This window comes from Salmo trutta, chromosome 27, assembly GCF_901001165.1.
Source record: "Salmo trutta chromosome 27, fSalTru1.1, whole genome shotgun sequence".
NCBI lineage: Eukaryota > Metazoa > Chordata > Actinopteri > Salmoniformes > Salmonidae > Salmo > Salmo trutta.
Window position 1 is genome coordinate 16,262,571 of NC_042983.1, and position 21,323 is coordinate 16,283,893.

At 42.8% G+C, this 21,323-nt stretch overlaps 1 protein-coding gene across 1 annotated transcript in view; it reads left to right on the forward strand.

The window, feature by feature from the left end:
• LOC115164441 (V-type proton ATPase 116 kDa subunit a) overlaps positions 1 to 21,323 on the forward strand; it is a 35,473-nt gene that overhangs the window by 11,445 nt on the left and 2,705 nt on the right. Inside the window, exons 3-16 of the mRNA XM_029716904.1 lie at positions 7,556 to 7,653; positions 7,884 to 8,021; positions 8,365 to 8,462; positions 8,559 to 8,685; positions 8,885 to 8,967; positions 9,125 to 9,218; positions 17,908 to 18,120; positions 18,957 to 19,107; positions 19,356 to 19,495; positions 19,768 to 19,928; positions 20,177 to 20,267; positions 20,522 to 20,640; positions 20,734 to 20,944; positions 21,193 to 21,315. Of these exons, the coding sequence (XP_029572764.1) occupies positions 7,556 to 7,653; positions 7,884 to 8,021; positions 8,365 to 8,462; positions 8,559 to 8,685; positions 8,885 to 8,967; positions 9,125 to 9,218; positions 17,908 to 18,120; positions 18,957 to 19,107; positions 19,356 to 19,495; positions 19,768 to 19,928; positions 20,177 to 20,267; positions 20,522 to 20,640; positions 20,734 to 20,944; positions 21,193 to 21,315 (1,847 nt within the window). The remainder of the gene's footprint in view (positions 1 to 7,555; positions 7,654 to 7,883; positions 8,022 to 8,364; positions 8,463 to 8,558; positions 8,686 to 8,884; positions 8,968 to 9,124; positions 9,219 to 17,907; positions 18,121 to 18,956; positions 19,108 to 19,355; positions 19,496 to 19,767; positions 19,929 to 20,176; positions 20,268 to 20,521; positions 20,641 to 20,733; positions 20,945 to 21,192; positions 21,316 to 21,323) is intronic.

The following is a 21,323-nucleotide window of genomic DNA, read 5'->3' on the forward strand; positions in this document are numbered from 1 at the left end:
TGAAGATAAATACACAACGCAGAGACAGAGGACGAGAAATCAGTAGAGTAATAACGATCAATGGAAATGGTTGGTTTTTAGTTCAACATCTGTTAGGAATGTCAGTCTTGATCTTATGGTGTGGCACGTTCTCATTGGTCCAACCTGAAATAGGATAGAGTTTTATTGCAAGGAATTCTAACTAGTCAACCACAGGCTAGGGCTGTGTTATAAACTACATCCTGCCCCTTTGTTCACTGGAGAGAACCACAGGAGAGGATCACTGAGGGAGCGTCACTGAGAACCAGGAGAATGAACATCCACCATCTACCTCCTTCCAAGATCTGTCCTGTTTGAATAAAGCTATTTTCCTCCCCCTGATTTGCTTTGGGGTCTGTGTTAAAGAATAACATCAACTGCTTAAAAATATTCAATTTGGTGCAAATTGGGATCCAAGTGAAGAATAAAGTACAGTGTAGTCATGGAAAGTGTTCAAATCGGGTTAAAGTTCTCTACTGCAATGGATTTCTGTCATTGATTCTTGAGAGGTCGTTTTTGAGATCAGTGTAGATCTGCATTCAACATCTCCAGTGGGGGTTGTAGATGGCATAGCCTAATACTAACCGAAGCATGTCTGTTTTGCAAAATATTCGCTATGTATGTGGACACCCCTTCAAATTAGTTAATTCTGCTGTTTTCAGCCAGAACCGTTGATAACAGGTGTATAAAATTGACCACACGGCCATGCAATCTCCATAAACAAACATTGGCAGTAGAATGTCCCGTACTGAAAATCTCCAGTGACTGGCAACGTGACACCGTCATAGGATGCCACCTTTCCAACAAGTCAGTTTGTCAAATTTCTGCCCTGCCAGAGCTGCCCCGGTCAACTGTAAGTGCTGTTATTGTGAAGTGGAAACGTCTCGGAGCAACAACGGCACAGCCGCAAAGTGGTGGGCCACACAAGCTCACGGAACCGGACTGCAGAGTGCTGAATCGTGTAAAAACTATCTTTCCTTGGTTGCAACACTCACTACCGAGTTCCAAACTGTTTCTGGAAGAAATGTCAGCACAAGTTGGTGTGGTGTAAAGCTCACCTCCACTGGACTCAGGAGCAGTGGAAACGCATACTCTGGATTGATGAATCACGCTTTACCATCTGGCAGTCCGATGGACGAATCTGGGTTTGGAGAACAATACCTGCTCGAATGCATAGTGCCAACTGTAAAGGAATAATGGTCTGGAGCTGTTTTTCATGGTTCGGGCTTGGCCCCTTAGTTCCAGTGAAGAAAATCTTAAAGCTACAGCGTACAATGACATTCTAGACAATTCTGTGCTTCCAACTTTGTGGCAACAATTTTCCCTTGCCTGTTTCAGCAAGACGATTACCCCGTTGTGAGGCGTTGTGTGGGCGAGCGGTTTGCTGATGTCACCGTTGTGAACAGAGTGCCCCATGGTGGCGGTGGGGTTACGGTATGGGCAGGCATAACGAACAGAATTGCTGGTCACAGAATTGTGAGGAGATCCTGAGGTCCATTTTTATTTTTTCAGGTATCTGTGACCAACAGATGCATATCTGTATTCCCAGTCATGTGAAATCCATAGATTAGGAGCTAATTCATTTATTTCAATTGACTGATTTCCTCATGAACTGTAACCTAATGCGCAGCACAGCATCGCTCAACTCAGACAGCAGTGTGTAGCCTACTGTAACTGCTGGCAAAGTAATTCAAAGCCTGTACTTTATCACTCAGGATATAACTTTCCAGTGCTACTATTTTTGCCATGTAGGCCTAATTTTGTTATTAAAACAAAATCAGTCAACCCCACAGTAGAATATTTTTTACCTATTTACCTAGTCAGCTTGCGAGATAAATATTCCTCAAGGGACATTCAAGTTGCGAGAGCCATGAGAGGGGAAACGTCTGATTCTGATTAGCAGTCAATGCACAACACTTCCCTGAAAGCAGTTTTGGCAAATGTAGTTTACGTTGCTACCACGTTTATTTATCTACTCCTTCAATTGCGAGTTGCATCGTTTTACAAATGCAGTTTTACAACCTGAGTTTTAAGAATGGTTTCGGTGCAACAGAGCTTATAAAGGGGAAATGTCCTCTTAAAAGGGCAATGAAATACTTTGTAATAGAAACAAAACAAAAGTTGAATTTTGAGTGTAATAATTTTTATTCATATTCATTATAGAAAATAATTAATTAATAATATCAATCAGGATGTTGTGTCCAATGAGGTAAATGCAGATGGATGCAGGTCACTGAACTAAATGACTATCGCTCGTGGCACTCACTTCTGTCATCATGAAGTTCTTTGAGAGGCTAGTCAAGGATCATATCACCTCCACCTTACCCGACACCCTAGACCCACTCTAATTGGCATACCGCCCCAATAGATCCACGGATGATGTAATCGCACTGCACACTGCCCTATCCCATCTGGACAAGAGGAATACCTATGTAAGAATGCTGTTCATTGACTACAGCTCAGCATTCAACAACATAGTCCCCTCCAAGCTCAGGACCCTGGGATTGAACACCTCCCTCTGCAACTGGTTTTTGGACATCCTGATGGGCCGCCCCCCGGCGGTCAGGGTAGGCAACAACACATCTGCCACACTGACCATCAACACGGGGGCCCCTCAGGGGTGTGTGCTTTGTGCCCTTCTGTACTCCCTGTTCACCCACGACTGCGTAGCCGCACACGACTCCAACACCAAGTTTGCTGACGACACAACGGTGGTAGGACTGATCGACAATAAAGCAGAATATAGGGAGGAAGTCCAAGACCTTATCAGCCAGACAGAGGAGCTGATCGTGGACTACAGGAACTGGAGGGCGAGCACACCCCCGTCCACATTGATTGGGCTGTAGTGGAGCAGGTCGAGAGCTTCAAGTTCCTCTGTGTTCACATCACTAAGGAATTAACATTTTCCACACACCCACACAGTTGTGAACAGGGCACGACAGCGTCTTTCCCCCCTCAGGAGGCAGAAAAAATTTGTCATGGGCCCTCATCCTCAAAGTTACAGCTGCACCATTGAGAGCATCTTGACTGGCTGCATCACCGCTTGGTATGGCAACTGCAAGGCATCCGACCGCAAGGCGCTACATAGGGTGTTGAATACGGCCTAGTACATCACTGGGGCCGAGCTCCCTGCCAACCATGACCTCTATATACCAGGTGGCGTAAGAGGAAGGCCCAACAAATTGTGAAGACTCCAGCCACCCAAGCCATAAACTATTTTCTCTGCTTCCGCACGGCAAGCGATACCAGTGCAAGTGTGGAACCAACAGGACCCTGAACAGCTTCTACCCCCAAGCCATAAAACTGCTAAACAAGACTGCTAAATAGCTAATCAAATGGCTCCCCAGACTACCTGCATTGACCCTTTTTTGGACTGACTCTATGCACACAAGCTGGCTTCTACCCACACACTCACACATACACTGACACCCCAACACACACACTCACTTTTTTACACTAACTCTCCCGCACTGGCTCTATGCACACATGACTCTACCCACACACTCACACATACTGACACCCCAATATATACACACACATTCACACTCACCACACGCTGCTGCTACTGTCTTATCTATCCTTTTGCCTAGTCACTTTACGTCTATATGTACATAGCTACCTCAATTACCTCGTATCCCTGCATATCGACTCGGTATTGGTACTCTCTGTATAGACAGCTCCTTCAGAAAGTATTCACACCCCTTGACTTTTTCTGTTGTATTATAGCCTGAATTTAAAATGGATTAAATTTAGATTTTGTCACTGGGCTAGACACAATATCCCATAATGTCAAAGTGGAATTATATTTTTAGAAATATTTACATATTATTACAAAATGAAAAAGCTGAAACGTCTTGTAAGTAAGTATTCAACCCCTTTGTTATGGCAAGCCTAAATCACTACAAAGATACAGCCGTCCTTCCTAACTCAGTTGCCGGAGAATAAGGAAACCGCTCAGGGTTTTCACCATGATGCAAATGGTGACTTTAAAACAGTTACAGAGTTTAATGGCTATGATAGGAGAACTGAGGATGGATCAACAACATTGTAGTTACTCCACAATACTAACCTAATTGACAGAGTGAAAAGAGGGAAGCCTGTACAGAATACAAATATTCAAAAACATGGATCCTGTTTGCAACAAGGCACTAAAGTAATACTGCTGAAAATGTGGCAAAGAAATTCACTTTTTGTCCTGAATACACAGTGTTATGTTTGGGGCAAATCCAATACAACACATTACTGAGTACCACTCTCCACATTTTCAATCATAGTGGTGGCTGCATCATGTTTGGGTATGCGTGTAATTGTTAAGGACTGGGGAGTTTTTCAGAATAAGAAGGAAACGGAATAGAGTTAAAAACAGGCAAAATCCTAGAGGGAAAAACTGGTTCAGTCTGCTTTTCACCAAACACTGTGAGATTAATTCACCTTTCAGCAGGACAATAACTTAAAACACAAGGCCAAATCTACACTGGAGTTGCTTACCAAGAAGACGGGGAATGTTCCTGAGTCGCCAAGTTACAGTTTTGACTTAAATCCGCATGAAAATCTATGGCAAGACTTGAAAATGGTTGTTTCGGAGTAATCAACAACCAATTTGGCAGAGCTTGAAGAATTTTGAAAAGAATAATGGGCAAATATTGTACATTCCAGGTATGCAAAGCTCTTAGACTTACCCATAAAGACTCTCAGCTGAAATCGCTGCCAAATGTGATTCAGTGGTGTAAATACTTATGTAAATGTGATATTTCTGCATTTCATTTTCAATAAATTTGCAGCAATTTCTAAAAACATGTTTTGACTTTGACATTATGGGGTTTTGTGTGTAGATGGGTGAGAACATTTATATACCTGTTGTACACCTGTTTACGAAGCATGTGACATAACATTTGATTTGAATTTAAGATTTTTTTTTGTTTTTCTGTCTTGAATAAAAGTAATAATGGAAAAGAATAATGGCTGGGTCTTGACTTGTTTATTAAATTGTATTATGCAGTCTCTGTTTGTGTAGCCAGAAGGCTGATATTTCATTTATTTTATGCAGTGACTAAATCATTTTTTTTAAACAAAACCTTGAGATGATAATTAAATGTATTGCTAGACTAGGCCTACCATTGGTTTTCAGGCTAATGAATGATAACGAATGCAATAAGTCAATTTTAGCTGTTATATATATAAAATATAACACCTTAGAATGTTACATTCACAGCAGGTTTGGATTCGTGGGCAAAATATAAGCGCAACATGCAACAATTTCAAAGATTTTACTGAGTTACAGTTCCAATTTAAATAAATTCATTAGGCCCTAATCTATTGATTTCACATGACTGGACAGGGGTGCAGCCATCAGTCGGCCTTGGAGGGCACCCCCCCCCCCCCCCCCCAGACGATTCCACAGGTAACGAAGGGATGCGAAGGTCCTGGGCTGGCGTGGTTTCACGTGGTCTGCGGTTGTGAGGCCGGTTGGACATACTGCCAAATTCTCTAAAACAACGTTGGAGCCAGCTTATGGTAGAGAAATTAACATTAAATTCTCTGGCAAACAGCTCTGGTGGACATTCCTGCAGTCAGCATGCCAATTGCACGCTCCCTCAACTTGAGATAGCTATAGCGTTGTTTGACAAAACTGCATATTTTAGAGTGGCCTTTTATTGTGCCCAGCACAACGTGCACCTGTGTAATGATCATGCTGTTTAATCAGCTTCTTCATATGCCACACCTGTTAGGTGGATGGATTATCTTGGCAAAGGGGAAATGCTCACTTACAGGGTTGTAAACACATTTGTACACAACATTTTTGAGAAATAAGCTTTTTGTGTGTATGGAAAATGTCTGGTATTTTGTATTTCAACTCATGAAACGTGACCAACACTTTATATGTTGTGTTTATATTTTTGCTCAGTGTAGTTAGTTTGAAGTTCACAACTAAATATTTGCCAGCAAGATATGTTATACCTATTAAGTTAACTGTCTAAATTTAGCTAAATGCTCTGCAGTTGTGCATTTGGTTTGCTAATTTAGTAGCTAGTTAGCTATCAACCAAGCTTTGCTTGGTGACCGCAGAGAATCCCCTCCTGGATCAAGAGCCTTGTTGTTTAATATTTGTTTTGTGCGTGCAGCAAACTGTGAGTCCGATTTTTTTGTTACTTGTATAACTTTATGAGCTGGGATGTCTGTCCTACAAATACTTTAGTCCAGAGACTGTATAAAATGTTTGCACTCGTTAGCATTCTCTATGGGATTTTACATTTACTTGTTAGTATCGCTAACCTTTGGATATCAGAGGATCAGTCGGGGTTTTAAAATAGTGGCCCTTGTGTTCAGTGCCGGTATTACTGCATATCCTGGTATGGCATAAAGTCGGTATGATAATCTGGGTACCGCCCAAGCCTAGATTATATGCTTTTAAAAAATATATATATTTCACCTTTATTTAACCAGGTAGGCTAGTTGAGAACAAGTTCTCATTTGCAACTGCGACCTGGCCAAGATAAAGCATAGCAATTCGACACATACAACAACACAGAGTTACACATGGAATAAACAAAACATAGTCAATAATACAGTAGAACAAAAGAAAACAAAAAGTCTATATACAGTGAGTGCAAATGAGGTAAGTTAAGGCAATAAATAGGCCATGGTGGCGAAGTAATTACAATATAGCAATTAAACACTGGAATGGCAGATGTGCAGAAGATGAATGTGCAAGTAGAGATACTGGGGTGCAAAGGAGCAAGATAAATAAATAAATACAGTATGGGGATGAGGTAGGTAGATAGATGGGCTGTTTACAGATGGGCTATGTACAGGTGCAGTGATCTGTGAGCTGCTCTGACAGCTGGTGCTTAAAGCTAGTGAGGGAGATATGAGTCTCCAGCTTCAGAGATTTTTGCAGTTCGTTCCAGTCATTGGTAGCAGAGAACTTGTGGCTGTGTTAACTAGTGACGACCCATATTGATGTGTACTCCTCCTGCTTTTACTTCCTGCTTTGCTCCCTGCTTTGCTCCTATGGGTATACTCTCAATGGCCGCCAGTCCAACCATTATGCCATCATTGACTTGAATGAGTACGCCCGTTCCATTCATTCTATTTCTAGGGCAGCATATGCGGTCAGGAACTGAGGAGAGGAGAAAATGTGCTCCATTAAAAATACAATTTGACAGTGAATATTCTACGTGTTGTTCTTGACCCTGTAAAATACTGGATATTTTGACACCGTGTTTCTGGGGCTAACCCCTGAAAAGTCAGTGCTAACCCTGCTGCGGAGCAGGGCCAGCTAGCCCTGGGCTAAGGTTGGTGCTAGTCCACTTTAGAATGTGCAAGTGTGAACACTCGCTTAGCCCCGGGCTAAAATCTCTTAGCCCAGGGCTAAAGAGACTCTTAGCCCTGGGCCTAGTGTGGGCTTGATGAAAAACACAGTGTAAATTACAACAGATTAAGCTTATTGATATACATGTATTATTTGAAACAAATGGATTGTTTGGAAAGCAGTGACTGTGTGTTGTGTACTAACACTTCATTGCATCTTTGACAGGGTACCTTCTAAGAGAAATCAAGAGGGCAGACCTCCCACTTCCAGAGGGAGAAGTGAATCCGGTTGCACCCCTGCCCAAGCATGGCCTAGTTATAATGGTTAGCGCACCCTACATGTCTCATTCTCTAGAACGTTATAAATCCTTTTATCATAAGAATGAAGTATTGTCTTCGTCCCAAATGGCACCATATGTTCCCTATATAGTGCACTACTTTTGACCAGGACCCTGGTCAAAAGTAGTGCACTGTATAGGGAACATATGGAGCCATTTGGGACACATCCCGTATTGCCATTTCTATTGACTCTCTGTATGTATGGCTGTCTCCAGGAGCAGTTGCAGAGGTTGGAGGTGGAGCTGAGCGAGGTGACCAGGAATAAGGAGAAGCTACAGAAGAACCTCCTGGAGCTGACAGAGTATACACACATGCTGCGCATCACACGCAACTTTGTGCACCGCAGCGCAGAGGTAGGTCCAACAGCTTCCCCACAAAGCAGGATCCCACCACTGTACAACGCTTTGCCCCTCAGTTTGACTTAAGAGCACTTTCATTGGCTTTGATTTGCTTCATGAGGAGACTGAGCAAATCTTAGTGTCACATGATTTGCCTTAGCGCATAACATTGAGGCTTTCTTTTCTCTTTTTTTTCTTTATAGAGGATGTTTTGGGGATACATCTGGGGCTAGCCAAAATCTTGCTGCTTGTCTTTTATTCATTCATACATGGGCAAATTCTAGCCCTTTTTCTAACAATGTGTTATGGGGGTGTATGTGTTTTGTGTGTGTCCTCACACTGGGGTTATGTTTCACAGTGTGAGCCCCCGCAGGTCCAGTATGAGGAGTTCCCCTTCCTAGAAAAGGATTCCATGATGGACTACAGCAGCATGCAGCGACTAGGGGCCAAACTGGGGTAAAGGGCTATTAGCAGTCATATATATTTGTACACACTTGGGTATTTGTGCCTGTTTACTGTAATACCCTGTTTATCTCACCCTCACTCCTGCAGGTTTATATCAGGGCTGATTCAGAGAAGGAAAATAGAGGCCTTTGAGCGCATGCTGTGGAGAGTGTGTAAGGGCTACACCATCCTTAGCTACTCTGAGATTGACGAGTACTTGGAGGACCCTGACACGGTGGGTCAATGATGTTCTGCCTGAGAGAGATTCTTAGCCCTTTTCTAAATGGTTGAGTGTGAGATAAAATAATAAGGTACTGCTTACCACGTAGCTAAATTTAACAGCATCCCTGTTGGGCCTGTGAGAGGTAGAACATCTCACCTCAGCCTTACCGTGTCTATATTCTAAACTGCTTCCTGTTCTCTGGTTATTGCAGGGTGAGCCAACTAAGAGTGTGGTTTTCCTCATCTCCTACTGGGGTGAGCAGATCGGTCAGAAAGTCAAGAAGATCTGTGACTGGTAATTAAAACACCTCTCCAACTGACCTGTTACACTTTCAGCCTGAGGTGATTCCCTGTCAAACCATTAGGCCTGTTATGTTGCCCCCAACAAGCTCTGAAGACTGTGGCTTTAACCTATGTGATAACATCATGGAGCTTATCTTTTTGTCCCTCAGCTACCACTGTCACGTGTATCCATACCCCAACAGCAATGAGGAGAGGAATGATGTTGTGGAGGGACTCAGGACTCGCATCCAGGACCTGCACACTGTAAGCTCTCTAAAATCCTTGTGAGCAACAACATAGTGGGTGATGGTTTTTCATTTTTTTCATTACTTAAAGACTAGGACTTTAAGTAATGAAAATAACTTTTTGGCTATCAAGTTTGTACAGTTAAAAATACAGATGCTTTCTTTTTATTATTACACCCATGTATTCTGTAACCAGAAAAGGTTAACTCCAGAGATCTCTCCCTAACGTCACTGGCTTGTTAAAATATAAGACAGATTAAGGTGTTCTTGCTGCTGAATTTAGCTGTTGAAATACAGTCCCTTCAGAAAGTATTTTAGTCCTCTTTTTTTAGTCCTGTTTTTAGTCCTTCCTCTATTTCTGATGTCCATCCAGTTTGATTTCTATTTGTAACTGTGCTATTTCACAAAATGTCTTAACCTACAGTTGAAGTTGGAAGTTTACATACACTTAGGTTGGAGTCATTAAAACTTGTTTTTTCAACCACTCCACAAATTTCTTGTTAACAAACTATAGTTTTGGCAAGTCGGTTAGGACATCTACATTTTGCATGACACAAGTAATTTTTCCAACAATTGTTTACAGACAGATTATTTCACTTATAATTCACTGTATCACAATTCCAGTGGGTCAGAAGTTTACATACACGAAGTTGACTGTGCCTTTAAACAGCTTGGAAAATTCCAGAAAATAATGTCAGGGCTTTAGAAACTTCTGATAGGCTAATTGACATCATTTGAATCAATTGGAGGTGTACCTGTGGATGTATTTCAAGGCCTACCTTCAAACTCAGTGCCTCTTTGCGTGACATGGGAAAATCAAAAGAAACCAACCAAGACTTCAGAAAAGAAATTGTAGACCTCAACAAGTTTGGTTCATCCTTTGGAGCAATTTCCAAATGCCTGAAGGTACCACGTTCATCTGTACAAACAATAGTACGCAAGTATAAACACCATGGGACCACACAGCCATCATACCGCTCAGGAAGGAGACGCGTTCTGTCTCCAAGAGATGACCGTACTTTGATGCGAAAAGTGCAAATCAATCCCAGAACAACAGCAAAGGACCTTGTGAAGATGCTGGAGGAAACAGGTACAAAAGTATCTATATCCACTGTAAAACGAGTCCTATATCGACATAACCTGAAATGCCGCTCAGCAAGGAAGAAGCCACTGCTCTAAAACCGCCATAAAAATGCCAGACTACGGTTTGCAACTGCACATGGGGACAAAGATCATACTTTTTGGAGAAATGTCCTCTGGTCTGATGAAACAAAAATAGAACTGTTTGGTCATAATGACCATCGTTATGTTTGGAGGAAAAAGGGGGAGGCTTGCAAGCTGAAGAACATCATCCCAACTGTGAAGCACGGGGGTGGCAGCATCAGGTTGTGGGGGTGCTTTGCTACAGGAGGGACTGGTGCACTTCACAAAATAGATGGCATCATGAGGCAGGAAAATTATGTAGATACATTGAAGCAACATCTCAAGACATCAGTCAAGAAGTTGAAGCTTGGTCGCAAATGGGTCTTCCAAATGGACAATGACCCCAAGCATACTTCCAAAGTTGTGGAAAAATGGCTTAAAGACAAAGTCAAGGTATTCACAAAGCCCTGACCACAATCCTATAGAAAATGTGTGGGCAGAAATGAAAAAGCATGTGCGAGCAAGGAGTCCTAGAAACCTGACTCAGTTACACCAGCTCTGTCAGGAGGAATGGGCCAAAATTCACCCAACTTATTGTGGGAAGCTTGTGAAAGGCTACCCAAAACGTTTAACCCAAGTTAAACAATGTAAAGGCAATGCTACCAAATTCTAATTGAGTGTATGTAAACTTCTGACCCACTGGGAATGTGATGAAAGAAATAAAAGCTGAAATAAATCATTCTCTCTACTATTATTCTGACATTTCACATTCTTAAAATAAAGTGGTGAGCCTAACTTTTTATTTATTTATTTATTTCACATTTATTTAACCAGGTAGGCAAGTTGAGAACAAGTTCTCATTTACAATTGCGACCTGGCCAAGATAAAGCAAAGCAGTACGACAAAAACAAAAACACAGAGTTACACATGGAGTCAAACAAACATACAGTCAAAAATACAGTAGAAAAATAAGTCTATATACAATGTGAGCAAATGAGGTGAGATAAGGGAGGTAAAGGCAAAAAAGGCCATGGTGGCAAAGTAAATACAATATAGCAAGTAAAACACTGGAATGGTAGATTTGTAGTGGAAGAAAGTGCAAAGTAGAAATAGAAATAATGGGGTGCAAAGGAGCAAAATAAATAAATACAGTAGGGGAAGAGGTAGTTGTTTGGGCTAAATTATAGATGGGCTATGTACAGGTGCAGTGATCTGTGAGCTGCTCTGACAGCTGGTGCTTAAAGCTAGTGAGGGAGATAAGTGTTTCCAGTTTCAGAGATTTTCGTAGTTCGTTCCAGTCATTGGCAGCAGAGAACTGGAGTGGGGTGACCAGAGAGATATACCTGCTGGAGCGCGCGCTACAGGTGGGTGCTGCTATGGTGACCAGTGAGCGGAGTGTCTTGTATATGACCTGGAGCCAGTGGGGTTGGCGACGAGTATGAAGCGAGGGCCAGCCAACGAGAGCGTACAGGTCGCAGTGGTGGGTAGTATATGAGGCTTTGGTGACAAAACGGATGGCACTGTGATAGACTGCATCCAGTTTATTGAGTAGGGTATTGGAGGCTATTTTGTAAATGGCATCGCCGAAGTCGAGGATCGGTAGGATGGTCAGTTTTACGAGGGTATGTTTGGCAGCATGAGTGAAGGATGCTTTGTTGCAAAATAGGAAGCCAATTCTAGATTTAACTTTGGATTGGAGATGTTTGATGTGAGTCTGGAAGGAGAGCTTACAGTCTAACCAGACACCTAGGTATTTGTAGTTGTCCACATATTCTAAGTCAGAACCGTCCAGAGTAGTGATGCTGGACGGGCGGGCAGGTGCAGGCAGCATTTGGTTGAAGAGCATGCATTTAGTTTTGCTTGTATTTAAGAGCAGTTGGAGGCCACAGAAGGAGAGTTGTATGGCATTGAAGCTCGTCTGGAGGGTTGTTAACACAGTGTCCAAAGAAGGGCCAGAAGTATACAGAATGGTGTCGTCTGCGTAGAGGTGGATCAGAGACTCACCAGCAGCAAGAGCGACATCATTGATGTATACAGAGAAAAGAGTTGGCCCAAGAATTGAACACTGTGGCACCCCCATAGAGACTACCAGAGGCCCGGACAACAGGCCATCCGATTTGACACATTGAACTCTATCAGAGAAGTAATTGGTGAACCAGGCGAGGCAATCATTAGAGAAACCAAGGCTATTGAGTCTGCCGATGAGGATGTGGTGATTGACAGAGTCGAAAGCCTTGGCCAGGTCAATGAATACGGCAGCACAGTATTGTTTCTTATCGATGGCGGTTACGATATCGTTTAGGACCTTGAGCGTGGCTGAGGTGCACCCATGACCAGCTCTGAAACCAGATTGCATAGCAGAGAAGGTGCAGTGGGATTCGAAATGGTCGGGAATCTGTTTGTTAACTTGGCTTTCGAAGACCTTAGAAATGCAGGGTAGGATAGATTTAGGTCTGTAGCAGTTTGGGTCAAGAGTGTCCCCTCCTTTGAAGAGGGGGATGACAGCAGCTGCTTTCCAATCTTTGGGAATCTCAGACGACACGAAAGAGAGGTTGAACAGGCTAGTAATAGGGGTTGCAACAATTTCAGCAGATAATTTTAGAAAGAAAGGGTCCAGATTGTCTAGCCCGGCTGATTTGTAGGGGTCCAGATTTTGCAGCTCTTTCAGAACATCAGCTGACTGGATTTGGGAGAAGGAGAAATGGGGACGGCTTGGGCGAGTAGCTGTGGGGGGTGCAGTGCTGTTGATTGCGGTAGGGGTAGCCAGGTGGAAAGCATTGCCAGCCGTAGAAAAATGCTTATTGAAATTCTCAATTATGGTGGATTTATTGGAGGTGGCAGAGTTTCCTATCCTCAGTGCAGTGGGCAGCTGGGAGGAGGTGTTCTTATTCTCCATGGACTTTACAGTGTCCCAGAACTTTTTTGAGTTTGTGTTGCAGGAAACAAATTTCTGCTTGAAAAAGCTAGCTTTGGCTTTTCTTACTGCCTGTGTATATTGGTTTCTAACTTCCCTGAAAAGTTGCATATCACGGGGGCTGTTCGATGCTAATGCAGAACACCACAGGATGTTTTTGTGTTTGTTAAGGGCAGTCAGGTCTGGAGAGAAACAAGGGCTATATCTGTTCCTGGTTCTAAATTTCTTGAATGGGGCATGCTTATTTAAGATGGTGAGGAAGGCATTTAAAGAAAATAACCAGGCATCCTCTACTGACGGGATGAGGTCAATATCCTTCCAGGGTACCCGGGCGAGGTCGATTAGAAAGGCTTGCTCACTGAAATGTTTCAGGGAGAGTTTGACAGTGATGAGTGGAGGTCGTTTGACCGCTGACCCACTACGGATGCAGGCAATGAGGCAGTGATCGCTGAGATCTTGGTTGAAAACAGCAGCGGTGTATTTAGAGGGCAAGTTGGTTAGGATGATATCTATGAGGGTGCCCGTGTTTACGGCTTTGGGGTGCTACCTGGTAGGTTCATTGATAATTTGTGTGAAATTGAGGGCATCAAGCTTAGATTGTAGGATGGCTGGGGTGTTAAGCATGTCCCAGTTTAGGTCACCTAGCAGCATGAGCTCTGAAGATAGATGGGGGGCAATCAGTTCACATATGGGATAGGATAAAGTAATCCTTCTAACCCCCCCCCCCTTAAAAGATTTATATGCACTATTGTAAAGTGGTTGTTCCACTGGATATCATAAGGTGAATGCACCAATTTGTAAGTCGCTCTGGATAAGAGCGTCTGCTAAATGACTTAAATGTAAATGTAAAATATGGTGTCCATAGCACAGCTGGGGGCAGAGGGTGGTCTATAGCAGGTGGCAACGGTGAGAGACTTGTTTTTAGAGAGATGGATTTTTAAAAGTAGAAGTTCAAATTGTTTGGGTACAGACCTGGATAGTAGGACAGAACTCTGCAGGCCATCTCTGCAGTAGATTGCAACACCGCCCCCTTTGGCCGTTCTATCTTGTCTGAAAATGTTGTAGTTAGGGATGAAGATTTCAGAGTTTTTGGTGGACTTCCTAAGCCAGGATTCAGACACGGCTAGGACATCCGGGTTGGCAGAGTGTGCTAAAGCAGTGAATAAAACAAACTTAGTGAGGAGGCTTCTAATGTTAACATGCATGAAACAAACCAAGGCTATTACGGTAACAGAACTCATCAAAAGAGAGCGCCTGGGGAATAGGAGTGGAGCCAGGCACTGCAGGGCCTGGATTCACCTCTACATCACCAGAGGAACAGAGGAAGAGTAGGATAAGGGTACGGCTAAAAGCTATGAGAATTGGTCGTCTATGACGTCCGGAATAGAGAGTAAAAGGAGCAGGTTTCTGGGGGCGATAAAATAGCTTCAAGGTATAATGTACAGACAAAGGTATGGTATGATGTGAATACAGTGGAGGTAAACCTAGGCATTGAGTGATGATGAGAGAGATATTGTCTCTAGAAACATAATTGAAACCAGAAGATGTCATAGCATATGTGGGGGTATGTGGAACTGAAAGGTTGGATAAGGTATAATGAGCAGGGCTAGAGGCTCTACAGTGAAATAAGCCAATAAACACTAACCAGAACAGCAATGGACAAGGCATATTGACATCAAGGAGAGGCATGCTTAGCCGAGTGATCATAAGGGTCCAGTGAGATTCAGACAGCTAGCCGGGCCATCGGTAGCAAGCTGGCAGAAGATGGAGGGAGGTCTGTTTTTAGCCACCTCGTGCGTTTCCGTCTGTAGATTAGTGGGTTTCCGTGTGGTAGGGGGGACCAGTCCAATTGGCAAAATAGTTATAGTTATAGTGGCCCAAGAAAATTTTCCGATAGACCTATTCAGATAGTCTTAGCGGGCCGCAGATGGGCGTTTAGGTTACGTCGCGACGGAGGGGCCAGTTGGATAACTCCCTCGGGCAGATAACGTCGGTAGTCCAGTCGTGAAGGGCCAATGGGGCTCCGCATCGGCAGTAAAACGGGTCCGGATAGGGGATTGTAGCCCAGGAGTGGCTGATGGAACTCTTCAGCTGGCTAGCTCCGGAATAATTTATGTTAGCTCCGGGACCGACGTTAACTGACCTAAGACAGGGAATTTTTACTAGGATTAAATGTCAGGAATTGTGAAAAACTGAGGTTAAATGTATTTGGCTAAGATGTATGTAAACTTCTGACTTTGACTGTATACCTCTTAACTTCTTACACATTTTATTACAGCCTGAATTCAAAATGGATTAAATAGGTGTGTTACCCTCACCCATCTATACACACTACCCAATAATGACAAAGTAAAAACATGTTTTTAGAATTTTTGCACATTTATTGAAAATGAAGTACAGAAATAACTCATCTACATACAGTACCAGTCAAAAGTTTGGACACACCTACTCATTCCAGGGTTTTTCTTTATTTTTACTATTTTCTACATTGTAGAGTAAGACATCAAAACTATGAAATAACACACAGAATCATGTAGTAACCTAAACAAATCAAAATATATTTTATATTTGAGACGCTTCAAAGTAGCCACCCTTTGCCTTGTTGACAGCTTTGCACATTCTTGGCATTCTCTCAACCAGCTTCATGAGGTAGTCACTTGGAATGCATTTTAATTAACAGGTTTGCCTTGTTAATTTGTGGAAATTATTTCCTTCTTAATGCGTTTGAGCCAATCAGTTGTATTGTGACTGTGTAGGGGTGGTATTTAGAAGATAGCCCTATTAGTGAAAGGCAAAGTCCATATTATGGCAAGAACAGCCGTAAATAAGCAAAGAGAAAGGAAAATCAGCCAACAAGTGCTCAGCATATGTGGGAACTCCTTCAAGACTGTTGGAAAAGCATTCCTAATGAAGCTGGTTGAGAGAGTGCCAGGAGTATGCAAAGCTGTCAAGGCAAAGGGTGGCTATTTGAAGAATCTCAAATATAAAATATATTTTGATTTGTTTAACACTTTTTTGGTTACTACATGATTCCATATGTGTTATTTCATAGTTTGATTTCTTCACTATTATTCTACAATGTAGAAAATAATACAAATAAAGAAAAACCCTTGAATGAGTACATGTGTCTAAACTTGACTGGTACTGTAAGTATTCACACCCTTGAGTTAATACATGTTAGAATCACCTTTGGCATCGATTACAGCTGTAAGTCTTCCTGCGTAAGTCTCTGAGAGCTTTTCACACCTGGATTGTATGATATTTCCCCATTATTCTTCCCGTTATTCAAAATTCTTAGCTCAAATTGATTGTTGATCATTGCCTGATCCAGCCTCAGTTTTCTGCTATCACAGCCATTAAACTCTGTAACTGTTTTAATGTCACCATTGGCCTCATGGTGAAATCCCTGAGCGGTTTCCTTTCTCTCCAGCAGCTCATTTAGGAAGGACCCCTGTATCTTTATAGTGACTGGGTGTATTGATACACCATCCAAAATGTAATTAATAACGTCACCATGCTCAAAAGGATATTCAATTTCTGCTTTTTAAAAAATATTTACTATCTACCAATAGGTGCCCTTCTTTGCGAGGCATTGGAAAATCTCCTCGGTCTTTGTGGTTGAGTCTGTGTTTGAAATTCACGCTTGACTGAGGGACCTTACAGGTAATTGTATGTGTGGAGTACAGAGATGAGGTAGTCATTCAGAAAGCATGTTAAACACTATTATTAAACACAGAGTGAGTCCATGCAACTTATTATGTGAGTTGTTAAGCAAATTTCTACTCTTGAACTTATTTAGGCTTGCCATAACAAAGCGGTTGAATACTTACTGACTCTACTTTTCATTTTTTATACATTTGTAAACCTTTCTAAAAACATAATTCCACTTTGACGTTATGGGGTATTGTGTATAGGCCACTGACACAAAATCTCACCATGCTCAAAGCAATATTCAATGTCTGCTTCTTTTTATTTTTACCCATCTACAAAGATATACAGTCACTTCAAAGATACAGGCCAATGGTGACATTAAAACAGTATCCCTTAAAGAATGGGCCTCGTGCTTCCGGCTACGGCGAAGATTATAACTTCTTGGAAAGAAGCAGAATTGAGTGTGAGGGGTAGAGTTTTAGGAGCGATAGGGAGAGTGCTCTCACTCAGGCGCCAGAGCGTGACCACTCTGGGGTCACTTGACTCTGCTTGTGCCTTGCAGTCTGGAAGACTGATCAGAAGTTCTACCTCTGAAGAAAAAAACAACTAAATTAACCTCTGGTCCCAGCACGTGATCTCCATAATGTCTCAGCTGAAGGCTGACTCTCCCTCCTCCCTTCCCCCCTCGTGCGAACACACGCACGTACCAGAACTTAAAGCACACAGACTCAAATTCCCTCCCTGGCATGTTCATTGCATATTCTCTAGCCCTCACACAACATTCTTAGACATTCATTCATAATTTACCAAACTGTATCTCGTGCCAAAAATATCTTTGCTTCAATACCCAAACAAGCTATGGGCCCTTGCACTCAATGGAGGCTGCGCTCAACGAGCCTATGTCAACTCTACACACCCTTTTGATATTCTGAATGAATGTGAAATCCCTCCCATTAGTTAAAATGTCACACTAATACCCCACCCACCCGGCTTCCACCAGGTACTCCACAGGACAGAGGACTACCTGAGACAAGTCTTGAACAAGGCCTCTGAGTCCGTCTACACCTGGGTCATCCAGGTTAAGAAGATGAAGGCCATCTACCACATCCTCAACCTGTGTAGCTTTGACGTCACCAACAAGTGTCTGATAGCCGAGGTGTGGTGCCCTGTCAACGATCTGCCCATCCTGCGGAGGGCATTAGAGGAAGGCTCAGTGAGTCAGCTCCCTGTTACAATGGCTCCCTGTGTAATGTCATCGTTGGGCTTAACTCTTTTATTGTTTTGGATTGTAATGTCATTGTTTGTGACCCCTCCTTCTAACTACACTTTGTTCAGTATTTGGCTAAACTAACAGTCACACACCCAGTCAGCATGACCTGGTTTAATAATGGGGCTTTGGTTGTGGTAGAAAAAGGCAAATTGTTCTCGTCTTGACCACCTCTGATCATTTTAGACAGAGCCAGGTATTTAGAGAGTTGGGCCAACTTTTTGAATTGTGAATATTGTTATAATTCTAGACATTCAGTTACATAGCATTATTTTAATATTCCCATGTAATGTTTATACACGATAACATGGCTGCCATAGAATTTTGAAGTGTCATGTAAATGCATCATAATGCTCATTCTAGACATTTTTCTCCATGTACTGTAATGTTAATGAGGCGCTAACATGGCTCCTGTTGGGCCCCAATTGAAGGCTACCAGGGCTTCTGTCCATTATTACATTACTCTGGCTAATGACTTGCATAATATAAGGTCACATTCAGTTCAATGACAGCAGTTCATGCCAAGGTTCTGCCAGGGGTTTTAGTCCTTTAAAAGGCTTGGTCAATGTATTTGAACGGTCTTGAATGGTCTAAAATATTTGAACTAACTAACTGTTTGATGAGATGTTAGGATTCTGTCTCCATTTGGAGAAAACAAATGATGTCTCAAATAATTGGGTTGCCATCACTCAAACATCCTCCATGCAACCTTAATAGGCTAACATTGCAATAATCCCAGTCTGAAAAGCCACTGTCTTGACATTATTGGCTTACCTTTACAGAGGAAAAGTGGAGCCACGGTGCCTTCTTTTGTCAACCGTATTCCCAGCAACGACACTCCACCAACCCTAATAAGGACCAACAAGTTCACATCAGGCTTCCAGAACATAGTGGAGGCCTATGGAGTGGGCAACTATAGAGAGGTTAACCCAGGTACAGTATGCCCTCGCCAGCCAATGACTGCTGATTACTACATTTAGGATTATACCACATTCTATCATTAGGCCTGCTGCTTCTATGTTTTCTGTTTGTTTGCTATTTGTATGAGCCACATGCCTGTAGCCAAAGACACATGTCCACTCCTAACAAGAATGGACAATAAAGTTTTACACTTTATTGATAGTTGAATGTGTATATGGAGGAATTATGATGTATCATGTATTGTCTGTTGTGTCTAACAGCTCCTTACACAATCATCACCTTCCCCTTCCTGTTTGCCGTGATGTTTGGAGACCTGGGCCATGGTGTGATCATGGCTCTGTTTGCTCTCTGGATGGTGCTGTATGAGGACAATCGCAAACTGAAACGCACCAGGAACGAGGTGAGAGGGGCAGAGGAGAGGCTGCCAGTGTATACGTCCCAAATGGCACCCTATTCCCTACGTAGTGCACTCGTTTTGACCAGGGGCCATATGGATTTGGCCAAAAGTAGTGCACTACATAGGGAATGGGGTGCCGTTTGGGATGCAGTCCGGTTGTGTGGGGAAATTGTTTCTGGTCTAAACGAGCTATGAGTAGTAATAAGCAAACGGTAAATGTTGTGCTTAGCTGGATGTTTCCCCCTACGTTGACAATGGTGTATTTGTATGCTCAGATCTGGAACACATTCTTCGAGGGCCGTTACATCATCCTTATGATGGGCTTGTTCTCTGTCTATACCGGACTCATCTACAACGACTGCTTCTCCAAGTCTCTTAACATCTTTGGCTCGGGCTGGAGCGTCAATGCCATGTTTAAATCTGGAAATTGGACTTGGTAAGTACTGTACTGTAATATGTTCTGTACTGTAATATCTGTTCCTGAGATTACAGAGATGGTTAGGCCACATGATCACAACTCAGTGCCAATATGTTTTGATTTTTGATGTCCTATTATTGATTGGCCATACTGGTTTTTCAATTATACATTAATTATAACAATTGCAAAGATGTATGCGACATTAAAGATTACATCACCTGATAGCTTGCTCTTTTAATTGTTCACTTTTGTATTTTCTTTAAAAGGGATTCCACACTCCGCACCAATGCCTTTCTGACCCTTGATCCCAATGTCCCTGGGGTTTTCAATGGACCCTACCCTTTGGGCATTGACCCGGTAAGTACATGGCTTTATGATCCATGGTCACAAACTGCTTTGTCTTTTCTCTATGTTCGCTACACACACAAGTTATTCCCTGTCTCTTCATAAGACATTTGCCTCTCACCAACCAGGTCCAATAAAGTAAGCCATGGATCATTACTCATTGTCATTTCAATGTTTTAATAACAATCCCATCAGTCTGACTGTGATGTAGTCTGTCCATACCTCAACCTGATGGGGTTATTTTCCTTGTTTCTTCCACTGTGTAGATTTGGAACTTGGCGTCAAATCGTCTGACCTTTCTGAACTCCTACAAGATGAAGATGTCTGTGATCGTTGGTATCAGTCACATGAGCTTCGGGGTCATCCTAGGTGTCTTCAACCACCTGTGAGTTACAGCACACACTCTACCCACACTTTGCAGCCCTTGTGTGTCTATGAAAGCACTTTAAAGCTCTGTTGTCTGTGTCTATCTGTGTAGGCATTTTAGGAAAAAGTTCAACCTGTACTTGGTATTCCTCCCGGAGATGCTGTTCCTGCTGTGCCTGTTTGGCTACCTGGTCTTCATGATCATCTACAAGTGGCTGGCCTTCTCTGCACGCGACTCCCAGATGGCCCCCAGCATCCTCATCCACTTCATCAACATGTTCCTCATGCAGGGGGACGGGGTGCCACCCCTCTTCCCAGGACAGGTACACGTGTGTTCACACAGTGTTTGTGTCCCAAATGGCATCCTATTGCCTATATGCACTATAGGGAATAGTGTGCTATTTGGGACACACCCACTGAATATGCATATAGAACTGGGACTTCTCACTAAAACCCTTACTTGTGAAGGACCACTCGCTCAGTGAAGACATGTATACAAGGCAAACCCGCTCTGAAGCTACTTCAGTGAGACTGTAACAGACCTGTCTGTTCTTTCCCTCTCCTACTGTAGGTTGGGCTGCAGGTGTTCCTGGTGGTCATTGCTCTACTATCGGTGCCTGTCTTACTGCTGGGGAAACCAGTCTACCTCTACTGGCTGCACAACGGAGGAGCCAACCGCATTGGAATGTACAGGGTGAGGCT